The following is a 13,060-nucleotide window of genomic DNA, read 5'->3' as shown; positions in this document are numbered from 1 at the left end:
AGTGGCGTGTTACTTTAATAAGGTTAGACACCATATTGAATTTAACACATTTAGTGAAACTGTGGTTACTATACTATTTTGAATAAAGCACTATTGTAAATTGTAGCAAGATGCTCAAATAAATCCAAGAAAAACCATTTGTGTGATATATAAGAGTTAAGACTCTTAAATCAAAAGGTGAGTGTTTTGTGAAAGATTAACCAGATCTCTGACTGACTCGTGGCCTATTCTACGGGCTTTCGAAGAAGCGCGGGAAAATTCGGCACGTGTTGCATAAGCGCGCGAAAGGATTATGGTCTCAGAGATCAGACCTGAACACAACGACGAGCTCGAACAGTAACCCGGCAGCACAGAAATGTTAACGTGTTCCCGACTGAGAGAATGTAGGTCATTTTAATGGACGAGATTACTGTGATGTAACCCAGCACGGATCGTTGAGTGCATATGGCCTACAGGTCTGTTCGCAGTGACAGAAAGTTCTTCAGTTCAGTCTGTCAACGGGAGTCAGTCATTTCTGTATGAAGGTATCTCCAAAAGAAACTGATTTCACATAGTTTTTAATGGCGTCATGAAGTCATATCTAAAGAATCAATTCATCAATTCAATTTCAATTCAATTTATCTCTATTTCTTATTAACAGTACACAAAATGTGTACAATTTAAATTGTACTATCATTATTAGCAGCTAAATCTTAATTGTGAAATATATTCAATAGATTCTGTCATTGATTGGCTTTTAAACAAGACCAATTTTCTGTTTTTAATGTGAATGTCATTTGAGAGCTATGAATGATACTGTTTTAATAAATAATGACTTACAAGGACAATTTTTCAATAGAAGACCCAAAAGAGAGTAAGTACACGTTTATTAAGTTTTACTTTAGTCTAGTTGCAATAGTTTAGTCTTAAATTTCACTTTTCTGTCTGCACATTATTCAACATTCATAGCTTCATTGTATTTCTCTTTTCAGCTCATTTTTTGTTTTTTGTTACAGCTTTTATTTGTGAAAAAAAAAATGAAGTCGTGTCAAGTCATGAAGTTTTGTTTTATTTGGACATAAGGAAAAAGGTATACAAGTGTAGATTGTCATTAAATGGATTTACTCTAAATTCTACACTACAAAAAATCAATCAGTATAGACAAAATAAATCATATAGATAAAAATAACATTTAAGTGGATGAACAAAAAACATTCTCTAAAAGCTTATTGTCACAGCCCATGAGGAAAGATAAGATCTATTTACACATGCAAAACCTAAAGGTCACCCTGCTGAGAAGTATACAGAACTCAATGAATTGCACCTAATTTCCACAGAGATGACCAAGAATCAAAGGCTTCCGTTTCAGGGAATGTTTCTGCATGTTATACCTGACTGCGCCAGGACCAAGCCTGCTATCTGAAGGTGCTGCTACGGTAGGTTCACCAGTCTTATCTGAATGAAACTTGAGGCGTTCTCTTTGAATGGAGACCATTATCTTTGGCAAGTATGTCAAGTTCACTAAACACTGCAAGACATCTTGACGGCTCAAAGTACATCTCTCTGTAACGGATGTGTGATGCACCGTGGGCTGAATTGCTTGTGTTTTCCTAAAGTGCTTGTGTTAAAGCCCCAGAGGAGCAGAGGGTGGGGTTGGTTTACTCTCATGTTTCCTGTTGGTTTGGTTTGGGATGGCGAAGACAAAAGGTGTGATGGACTACGGTAAGACTCATGTACAAGACCACTGGTCTATGCATCTCCCTAAATAAAAATGAGAACCTTCGGGATTTTTTTAAAATAGAATGATTTCATCACAAACATGCTCATGCATCTAGAAGTTTTCAGGTCTGGCTTTGTTTTAAAGAATATAAGCAACAGGCCTGATTGAACAACTTCTACTCAAAGAATTTGTGAAAAGCAAACCTCACAACCAGACTCAGAAAAAAATCAACTAAACTCAACCTAAACTTACACTCAAGTGCTTTGTTGGGGTCTGGAATGATGCACTGTTTGGATGAATTTATGCTAGAATGCTGCGTTCCATCCAATATTGAAAGATATTTGTTGTACTTAATATCTTTGAAGGGCAAGAATAAAGCCATTTATGGTAATGGTAATATGCAGATGTGTGCTCATCAACAGTGAGGATCGTTTACTGTGTTTTACACATCTGTTCTGCAACATTTTATATAATGAGGAAACTTTTTCCTGTTGAAGTTTTATTGGCTTAAAAGTGAATGTATAGTATTAACTGCACATCTCCCCATGTCCCTGCGTCTGAAATTGTAGTTTTCATAGAATTTTCCAAGTTTGAAGTCCAACTTCAAGTGCATTCTATTGCACTTTTCTACATAGGAAGTTAGAAATTCAAATGTTCTGAGTTGAATGGAACATAGCATAAATCCTAATGAGTGTTTGAAAAGCTAACTATGCTGTTGAAGTGAGTCGAGTCTTCTAACTAAGAGTTGAGAGCTATTCAGCTCGCTTCCTCTGAGAACATTGAATGATTAACTAGTGAAAGTTTCAGTTGAAACTCCTAAAGAAGAGTCAAACCAGAACAGAGAAGACTGCCAATCTGGAATAAACAAAAGAAATTCTGTTTCACCATTATCAGCCACTGGAAAGAGTCTACAATCGGTTACAAATGCATTCCCTTCTGTAAAAAGTATCACTCCCATGTCTGCGATCTGTATCCTGTTCTGAATGTTCCATACATAGTGTACACAACAGTATAGACAGTTTGATATATGGTGTGAATTAACAGAGAGGATATGGTGGATTTCTGCTTTAGCACCAACCCACCTTTTGCTGATGGAACGGCCAATCAGAACCGATTGTTGGGATAATAATGGAAACTGAACCAATCAGAGTGTTAGTCGGCCCAGCTTCGCCCCTCCCCCTGTCTTAAAAGTCACTGATGCAGAGGTATAGTTGGGGGAGAGGGGTGGGGGCATTTTAAGTGTGAGTGAGAGTTTGATGGTCACTCTTCATCAGAACTGCTGCTGTCCATGGAATAGACCATAAAGAGAAGATCAGGCCGGGCCGGCACCAGCGGGTGACCCGGTTTTACCACTTCAAAACCCATGTAGTGGAAGGTCTTCATGATGGACACTGCACAAGTGGAGACAAAGACAGTTCCTCATTTACTGAATTAAGGTATCAGATTCATTATCCAGTTTAAAAGATTAGATAACCCACATGGAAGTTCTATTATCATTTACTCAGTCTCATGTTGAAAATGTATGTACTTAGAAGGAATATCAATCGACTCAATCAATCCTCTCAATGATGGAGTTTGGGTTCCTTGCCACTGTCTAAACTTGTTTTATAAATGATGAACTTTAAATAGTTATTGAACTGAATTGAATGAATACTAAACTGACTTGAGCTGAATATCACTATTGTTTTTTTTAGAGCTGCATTACAGCAGAATTTAAATTCAACTCCTATTACAAAGAGCATTATAAAAGTGCACAAGTATTCTTGTAATCCAACTACCTCAATTTCCATTATGGGGGAAAAAACAAAAAAAATGCTAAATATCTCTGGTTGTGTATAACAGAAAAAAGTAAATGCCTGTTCACACCTAGACGATTACTTTAATGATCTAATGCTTTTAATAAACAGAACGTCATTGTGTGGTGGTGTGGATGCTAAAATATAGTCATCTTTATAGTTATCGTTCTTGGTGTGAACAGGCCATAATTCATATTGGTTTGGTACAACATGAGGGTGAGTCAATGATGACAGAATTTGCATTTTTTTGGTCAAATACTTCTTTAACGTGTATTTAAATGTTTCTTACATCGATCATCTCTGTGTTTTTGAAGCCATAGGAACACATAGCTGACTTTCAACTGCTCCTCTGCAAACTCCAGCAGCCTGGTTAAACTGCAGCGTAATGAGAGAGACAGAGATGGTGACGCAGTGCTGCTTTTACATAATGTCTACCTTATGTAATAATGCAGATGTAGAAGCCAGAACAACTTCAGTCAGAGCACACATATTTAATGCTTTCTGACAGTCCACCACCTGCTTGTTGAAGGTAAAACACTCTGTTCTAATGCTTGCAGTGACTTCACAGACAGCACATTCACTGGACGTGATGGACTCAAATGAGAAATGAGTGGAAGAACTTTCATCTTTCAACTTGCATCTTTCACAGCCTCATACCAGCGATGAAACGTCACATGGAAAACTAACTCGAGCTGCTTTTGACTCAAATTAAACCAGCCGTTTATTCTACTCTGCCCTAAAACTGTCTGTTAAAGCTGAACCATGTAGCAACAGACAGATATGGCTCTGCTGTCATCTTCAATATAGAGCTGCACTTTGACAGATTATTAACCCAACATACCCTTCTCTGCTGCCATTATGAAGAGCTCCAGTGGGGATTTCCAAGTAAAGTGCGTCGTCCGACAGAACCGTGTCCCAGCAGGAGAACCGTCGCTCGCTCAACTGGTACTGGAAGTGCAGGACAGGGGGCGCTCCGTTTACCGACCCCACCTGAGTCACCGTCAACTTTTCGTCCTGGAGGACACATATGTAGTGTTTACTCACAAGCTTGTTGTCAGAATGTTAATAGGAGCCCAAAAATAAATGTGACCCTGGAGCACAAAAGCAGTCTTAAGTCGCTGGGGTATATTTGTAGCAATAGCCAAAAATACATTGTATGGGTCAACATTATTGATTTTTCTTTTATGCCAAAAATCATTAGGATATTAAGTAAAGATCATGTTCCATTAAGATATTTTGTAAATTTCCTACTGTAAATATATTAAAACTTAATTTTTGATTAGTAATATGCATTGCTAAGAACTTCATTTGGACAACTTTAAAGGTGATTTTCTCAGTATTGTGATTTTTTTGCACCCTCAGAATCCAGATTTTAAAATAGTTGTATCTCGGCCAAATATTGTCCTAACAAACCATACATCAATGGAAAGCTCATTTATTCAGCTTTCAGATGATGTATAAATCTCAATTTTGAAAAATTGACCATTATGACTGGTTTTGTGGTCCAGGGTCACAAATGTTCTAGCTCAAAGGATGTTCTAGCTCAAGAGACTCAATGGAGATCTCAGTTACGTTTCGTTTAAATATCAACTGTATCTTTATTGTTTCTCCAAAAATTACAAAAAGAAAACGTAATTGACACAATTGTTGTTGCATAAATTATCATACTGTCTTTTCTCACAATATTGCATCCATATTTGATCCTATAAATATATAAATAGCAATATTTTTATGGTACACATAAAATTTCCAACAGTTAAATGTAGAAACAGGTCATCTAAATAAATGTAAACTCTTGAAACCAGTTCTTAATGAAATCAAACTATGCAAGAGAGATAAAGATGCTTAAAGATGCACTCTCTTAATCACGAATCGATTCAATTATGATATTGTGATGCACTGCATTGTATTGAATTATGACATCTGTATTGCAGCATGTATCACATTGTGATGTAGTTGGAAATTCCCTCAGCAATGTGGGAGTATTTTTGGTAATGAACTCAGTGTTATCCTATACCTTTTCAATTGATTTTCTCTAAATATTACCAGAGTGGCATATTTAAACACAATCGATTGATATAAATGAGCTCAAGAGCAGCCTACAGTCACTTGCACAATAGGCCGTTTCACAGGTGTAAGTGATCTAAAACCTCTTAACCTTTTTGAGATGGTTGCATGTCTGCACACAGACATTGCTGACATCTATAGTCTCAGCTGTATGCTGAGCTCGAGTGCTGAGTGCCAACACCGTGCATATGTAGGCCAGATGGAAACTCTAGCTGTAAATATGGCACAGAGCTACGTGACAAATAACAAGCTCTAGAGATCTCTTCACACCCGTCTCCTCCCTTGGGCTGGTTGTCTGTGTATGTTTTTTGGAAATGGCATGGTTTGCTGCCCCAGTGTCTTACTGACTTAAGTATTCATTTACTGTTTAGGGTTTTTATTTAGGATCATGCTGTGGTAGTAAAGTAGTAAACTGAGATGGGCTGCATCACATTTTGTGTACTGTAAAGTACTGATTAACTAATATATCTACTGATATTCCACATTTTTTAGATAAAAATTGAGTAATTATTGTGTTAAAAAGAGTATACTTCATTACTAGGTCTACATGTTAAGTGTATTACTTAACATCACATGCTTACTTCACCAATGGATCCTCTGCAGTGAATGGGTGCCGTCAGAATGAGACTCCAAACTAATCCACACCACTCCAGTCCATCAATTAATGTCTTGTGAAGTGAAATGTTTGGATTACTTGTGGATTACTGTGATGTTTTTATCAGCTGTTTGGACTCTCATTCTGACGGCACCCATTCAATGCAGAGGATCCACTGGTGAGCAAGTGATGTAATGCTACATTTCTCCAAATCTGATGAAGAAACAAACTCATCTACATCTTGGATGGCCTGAGGTTGAGTACATTTTCATGTTTGGTTGAACTAAGGCTTTAACCATACCGCTCTTTGGTTTTTGGTGAGCAATGCAAAAATGAACTTTTAAACATATGCATGATTTTTTTTTTATGTTAAAATGTGAAGTTTGTACAAATCTGTGTTCTTACCTTGTGCAGTACGCTATGAGGGAGATCCCTGCCTGTCCCTCGCCCACCCGGGATCTTCGTTAGTGGGAGAGGGGCATCAGGAGCACCACAGAGGCCCTGGAGCCCGCTGCCTCGAGCCCAGCACAGCACAACTACAAGACAGAGAGAGACAGATCATTTCATAGCTGTGTAAGATTATCCCCAGCGCATTAACAAAAATTGGCATGTGCTTCTTAAAGCTACCTTCACTCTGCATCATGAGTCAAGTGCATGACGCAGCTTGGCACAGGCCTGAGGGTGCCAGCTGATGACAGATACCCATCCTGCCAACAGCATAACAGTCTGACTGTATGCTTCACTGAAACGTTGGCACTTTTAAGGCCTTGCTCTCTCTATATCTGTTCTTATGCCTTATCAGACACTGTGTCACCTTGTAATATTTTCTGCAGCACTGTGTTCACATTAACACTCGGTTCTCTGATTACAGACTATGGCAGCACTTGAGACATTTAGCTGGAGTAAAACAAATAGTGTACTAATATCACGCCCTTCACGCCAATTCCAGAAAGGTATGCAGCTTTGTGTTAGCTTACCGTTACCTTAGCAACATTCTAACACCAAGCTCTGTTGAAATCAGTCAGTATTCCTAACTAGATAAAAAAGTTTGTCAAGACTAACTTTGATGTTGGCTTGAAAAAGCCTAGCAATAAGCATTTTTGGAGTTTTGGGAGGTCAACATCTAAGACTTCATGAAAAACAAGTAGCCTACTGATTTTGCACAAACTACATCAGGTCACAGTGCCCACGTGTAAACTGACCTGTTGTCAGGTTTACATTAACTGTAAGCAGAGATATTTGGGTTCTTGGAGACAGATGTTTCGCTATCCACTAGACAGAAGGGAGGCAGTTTGCGCAGATCACAAACAAGCACATGATGTGAAAACAAGTCTGTAAATAGCAGCTTGGCTGAAAACATTTCACATCCCAGAGGGCTTGAGTTACAGCACTGGCTCTTAGAGATGGCAATAACAAGACATTTACGTCCCCGTGTCACGCTGGGAGATCTTTGGATCTGACGTCTAATCTGAAGCCAGGCCACAAACTGTCAGCAAAAATGTCTCATTATGATTGAAAGCAGTCTAGAAAATTCCCACTTTCCAAAACAGCCCTGTTTACAACAAGCTAGATGAAGGAATAAGAGATCTCATGATCACTTATTGGCAATATGCTGATCAGGAAACAGAACATTGATCTTTTATGGCATTATCAGCTCTGACAGCTATCCATAACACGGTTCCAGCACTCTGGCACAAATGAAATGGCTGTTCAAAGCTAGGGTGCTTTTTCACGTCTCATGAGCCAGATTACCCAGCAGGCAAATCAAAGGAGGGACGTGTAGTGGTTTCTATGCCCTGGCAACATGCAACCCAGGAGACAAAATCTGCATGGTGACCACATGAAAACAGGTGACGCTGTTGCCGAGGATGTTTACTTTCTTTTTTGGTTACGATACAGACTATTTTTATTCAAGTGCAAAGAATTAGTATGACTGATTTTTCAATGCACTTTTGAGATGTTCTTGATTTTGTTCGTTCTCCTCTCCTGGTCTCTATATAGAAGCAGTGGGCATCTGCGAGTGAACTGTCAGCTTGTTTTGAAAGCCGACACTTTCACCCTCTGACTTTCAACCCCCACATGCTCTGATTATACGCACTGGATCAAAACAGATTCAGGACGACTTTAAAAAAAAGAAACTAAAACTGTGGTGTCATAATCACAATGGTGTCCTCATGTTTGCATGAGACTTTGCATGATATTTTGAGTGGTTGCTAGGTTGTGCTTACTATTCTGGTGATATAATGGGATTTTTTGCACTGTTTGGTCATTTGGCAAGTGAAAACTGTAAGATTGATCGCTTGGAAAAGTATTAGGATTCATGTCTGTTGCACAATAAGGGCATGATGACTGGCATCAGGATGATTGGTTCCACCTTTAACGTCCATGAAACCTTTCCACTGGACAAAAGGTTTTTTAGGTTATTAAAATGTTCTTCACACCAAGAAAAAATGGTTCTTTTAAGAACTGTTCACTGAAAGGTTCTTTGGGAACCCCAAATGTTTCTTTTACAGCATCACTGCAGAATGTACTTGGGTTTTTTTTTTTCAAATCCCAATTATGAACAATAGTAATATAAGAGAGGAATAATGTTTGATTCATAAAATCCAAAAGCAGAATCTATCTCTAAAACATGATATGAGATCATTCCCGAGTCCAGCTGACCTCCAGGACCAGCACAGGGTGATAGTTCAGATCTGTTTAAAGACTGGGATTCAGGTTAATCTTTAGTGTAGTAATTACTGGCTCTGGTGAGTGTTTGGAGAAGGGCCAGGAAACAGTCAAAACCAAAACAGGATACTGCGAGTCTTCCAGGAACAGTTATCATTTGGCTACAGAGGGACACGAAGGGTGACGTCCAACCTTCAACTCACAGTGAATGTGTTTTAGACCAATCACTGACCAGGAGAGATATTACAAAGTTTCTCAGATTACAAAGCTACAAGCAAATGGCCTTCTTTGACAACAAGTTTGACATGTTTCTGTATTGTCCGAGATTTAGGGCTGCTGCATTCTTCAATAAAGTGTTTCTCTTTTGAGAGTTGCAGATCTGGATGGATTCCAAGTAAAACAACAATTAAAATTTTTTTTTTTTTCAAAATTCAGTGATGTTTGAATTTTGAATGGGTCTATAAACAGGGCCACTGCAGTGATGTTGTAGCTGAACAACAGAACCTTCTAGGAACTATACCTTATGTAATGTTTATCTAATGTTCTGTCCTTGTATTCTTCGCTCAGAGTCAGAATACCTTAAATCTCAGGTTAAATGTGGTTTATCAGCTTCTCACCTGCACTTGTGCTAATCTTGTTACAAAAAAGTTTCATAACATGATGCTTGGAGGTGATCTGTGCTGGGGTTTTCCATCCTCAATCCAGATTAGCAAATTGCGAAGGAGGAAATTAGATTGTTTATCAAAAAACGAAGTGGGGTAAGGCGAGTGATTTGGTCCTGTTACAAGCTCATGAATCCTAATTGAGTTTATGGGGTTATGGATGAAATATTTATAGCATCAGTTCTCTCTCTCAAGACACTCATCTGTTTGCTTGACATTAAATCCGCTTTGATAACAGTCTGTGAGTCTGATCCTTCAGAACATCACAATAAATCCTAATCATTCATCATTTACATACATGACATGGCTATATCCAAACAAAATATGAAATAGATATCAATTTGAAATATTATTGAAAATATATTTATATAATTATGTAAGGTAAAAATATATTAAAGAACGTCTGAATATATTTAAATATTTTATAAAATATAATTAAATATTGAAAATAATATCAATATAAATATAAAATATGTAATTCTATATTGATATTCTGATTTATTTAAATACATTTTATGTGTATTTAATTAATTTATACATTTTAAGTATTTAAATATATTTAATATTTTCAACATATTTAAATATAAGAATGGCATGTTAAAAGACTAAACAGATATGTCAATTAATAATAATCATCAGCTGCAAAAACTTGCACGAAATTAAAATGTTGCATGACCGTATAAATAAAATATAATCGTGTATTTTCTCACCTCTCCTCTGTGTTGCACATGTTTTCTTCGTAGACCGCTGTACTCTGAAAACCCAAAAAGTGAATGCTGTGCAGAAAGTCCACGGAGAAATGCAACATGTATATGAAAAATTCTCACTGACGCGTTCCGCGATAAGCGCTCCGTGCTTTGACACTGAGCACTGACTGCGCGGTGACGTTGAGGAACTGCTGCTGAATATTAATGAGCCTACGTAACGTCTGCCAATCGAACGTCGCGCGAGATTGTCGACCGATACGCAGCTCTATTAATATTCATCGACGTGCAGCGCGGAGAATCATGGGAGACATGCATAATAGGGAAGTGATAGTGAATCTGCTTTGATTGTATCTTTATATATCAGTATTAGTATAGTGAATTTGTAATGTGTTATTCCAAAATATATAGTATTTCAATGGCATTTAAGGGAGATTCGGAAGCATTATAATGTTGATATTTGACTGAAAGTTTCTGGGAAATTAAGTTTTCAGCTTTGAAAATTCCAACAGAGTTTCTGAATCACCTAATTTACGTGTAATTTACCAATAAATGTAAACTGAACAATAAAAGTGCTAAAATCAACAGAGAAGTCTTGTTGTTCTCAATTATGTCAAACCTTATGAAAATATGGGTTACACTTTACTTGAAGGGGTGTGCATAAGACTGACATGACACCTTCATAATCATGACATGACACCTACATAATCATGACATGACACATGTCATGAATATGAAAGTTTTATGCATGTTTATGACAACTGTCATTAAGTGTCATTCGCTCAGTTATGTCATTTTTAATGCAAAGATGACATTGTTTGAGATGTCTTTGTTATGGGCTATGGTTAGGGGTAAGGGTAGGGTTAGGGTTAGGTCAAATAATGTCATATTTGCATTAAAAATGACATAACTGAGCGAATGACACTTAATGACAGTTGTCATAAACATGCATAAAACCTTCATATTCATATGACGTGTCATGTCATGATTATGAAGGTGTCATGTCAGTCTTATGCACACCCCTTCAAGTAAAGTGTTACCAAAATATGCTTAGAAATTAAAACTGATGAATCTTCTGAAAATACTTTTATGCTCCCTTTATTATTTATTTTTCAAGACCTCTACAGGACTTTTGGAGCAGGATTTATGTAAGAGCTGATAATGGAAACAACCAAGGGCCAGGAGATTAAAGGATTAGGAACTGGACACCAGGCAATGTGATCGTTACACAGCGGTGGGTGATGATCAGTCTCAGTGAGTGAAGTGTATGACCTCTAGAGAGAACCCACAACGCAGTCAGTATCTTATGGTTGAACTCTGCAAGGCATGCAAGGTTTGAATTTTCAGTAGTAATGGAAATTCAACAGGGTCTTAAATCATTCTAGATAGTGTAGGGCTGGGGTTTTCAGCTGGTTTTGCTCCAGGATCCAGATCATCTTATCCTAGCTATGCATTATAATTTATTGTTTGCATTTGCTGGGTTTCAGTCCACCAGTTGAGAACCAATGCGGTAGGGGAACTTAACCTGGGCTGTGGCCTTCTTTAAAGGGATAGTTCACCCAAAAATGAAATATAAGAATGGCATGTTAAAAGACTAAACAGATATGTCAATTAATAATAATCATCAGCTGCAAAAACTTGCACGAAATTAAAATGTTGCATGACCGTATAAATAAAATATAATCGTGTATTTTCTCACCTCTCCTCTGTGTTGCACATGTTTTCTTCGTAGACCGCTGTACTCTGAAAACCCAAAAAGTGAATGCTGTGCAGAAAGTCCACGGAGAAATGCAACATGTATATGAAAAATTCTCACTGACGCGTTCCGCGATAAGCGCTCCGTGCTTTGACACTGAGCACTGACTGCGCGGTGACGTTGAGGAACTGCTGCTGAATATTAATGAGCCTACGTAACGTCTGCCAATCGAACGTCGCGCGAGATTGTCGACCGATACGCAGCTCTATTAATATTCATCGACGTGCAGCGCGGAGAATCATGGGAGACATGCATAATAGGGAAGTGATAGTGAATCTGCTTTTATTGTATCTTTATATATCAGTATTAGTATAGTGAATTTGTAATGTGTTATTCCAAAATATATAGTATTTCAATGGCATTTAAGGGAGATTCGGAAGCATTATAATGTTGATATTTGACTGAAAGTTTCTGGGAAATTAAGTTTTCAGCTTTGAAAATTCCAACAGAGTTTCTGAATCACCTAATTTACGTGTAATTTACCAATAAATGTAAACTGAACAATAAAAGTGCTAAAATCAACAGAGAAGTCTTGTTGTTCTCAATTATGTCAAACCTTATGAAAATATGGGTTACACTTTACTTGAAGGGGTGTGCATAAGACTGACATGACACCTTCATAATCATGACATGACACCTACATAATCATGACATGACACATGTCATGAATATGAAAGTTTTATGCATGTTTATGACAACTGTCATTAAGTGTCATTCGCTCAGTTATGTCATTTTTAATGCAAAGATGACATTGTTTGAGATGTCTTTGTTATGGGCTATGGTTAGGGGTAAGGGTAGGGTTAGGGTTAGGTCAAATAATGTCATATTTGCATTAAAAATGACATAACTGAGCGAATGACACTTAATGACAGTTGTCATAAACATGCATAAAACCTTCATATTCATGACAGGTGTCATGTCAAGGTGTCATGGGTGTCATGTCAGTCTTATGCACACCCCTTCAAGTAAAGTGTTACCAAAATATGCTTAGATGATGAATCTGATGAATCTTCTGAAAATACTTTTATGCTCCCTTTATTATTTATTTTTCAAGACCTCTACAGGACTTTTGGAGCAGGATTTATGTAAGAGCTGATAATGGAAACAACCA

The 13,060-nt window shown here is 37.6% G+C and overlaps 1 protein-coding gene across 1 annotated transcript; it reads right to left on the bottom strand.

Annotated features, from left to right (window-relative positions):
- Positions 1-1,986: 1,986 nt before the first annotated feature.
- On the bottom strand, positions 1,987-10,353 carry LOC107680144 (ornithine decarboxylase antizyme 2-like). The gene is given in 6 exon segments (XM_016475919.1): positions 1,987-3,090; positions 3,785-3,870; positions 4,337-4,509; positions 6,563-6,640; positions 6,642-6,693; positions 10,200-10,353. Coding segments are annotated over 6 exon segments (618 nt in total). The 5' UTR covers positions 10,298-10,353; the 3' UTR covers positions 1,987-2,959.
- Positions 10,354-13,060: the final 2,707 nt, after the last annotated feature.

This window comes from Sinocyclocheilus anshuiensis, unplaced genomic scaffold, assembly GCF_001515605.1.
Source record: "Sinocyclocheilus anshuiensis isolate Anshui unplaced genomic scaffold, SAMN03320099.WGS_v1.1 scaffold376, whole genome shotgun sequence".
Lineage (NCBI taxonomy): Eukaryota > Metazoa > Chordata > Actinopteri > Cypriniformes > Cyprinidae > Sinocyclocheilus > Sinocyclocheilus anshuiensis.
The sequence above is the reverse complement of the archived record's forward strand: the minus strand, read 5'-3'. Positions and strand labels throughout refer to the sequence as shown.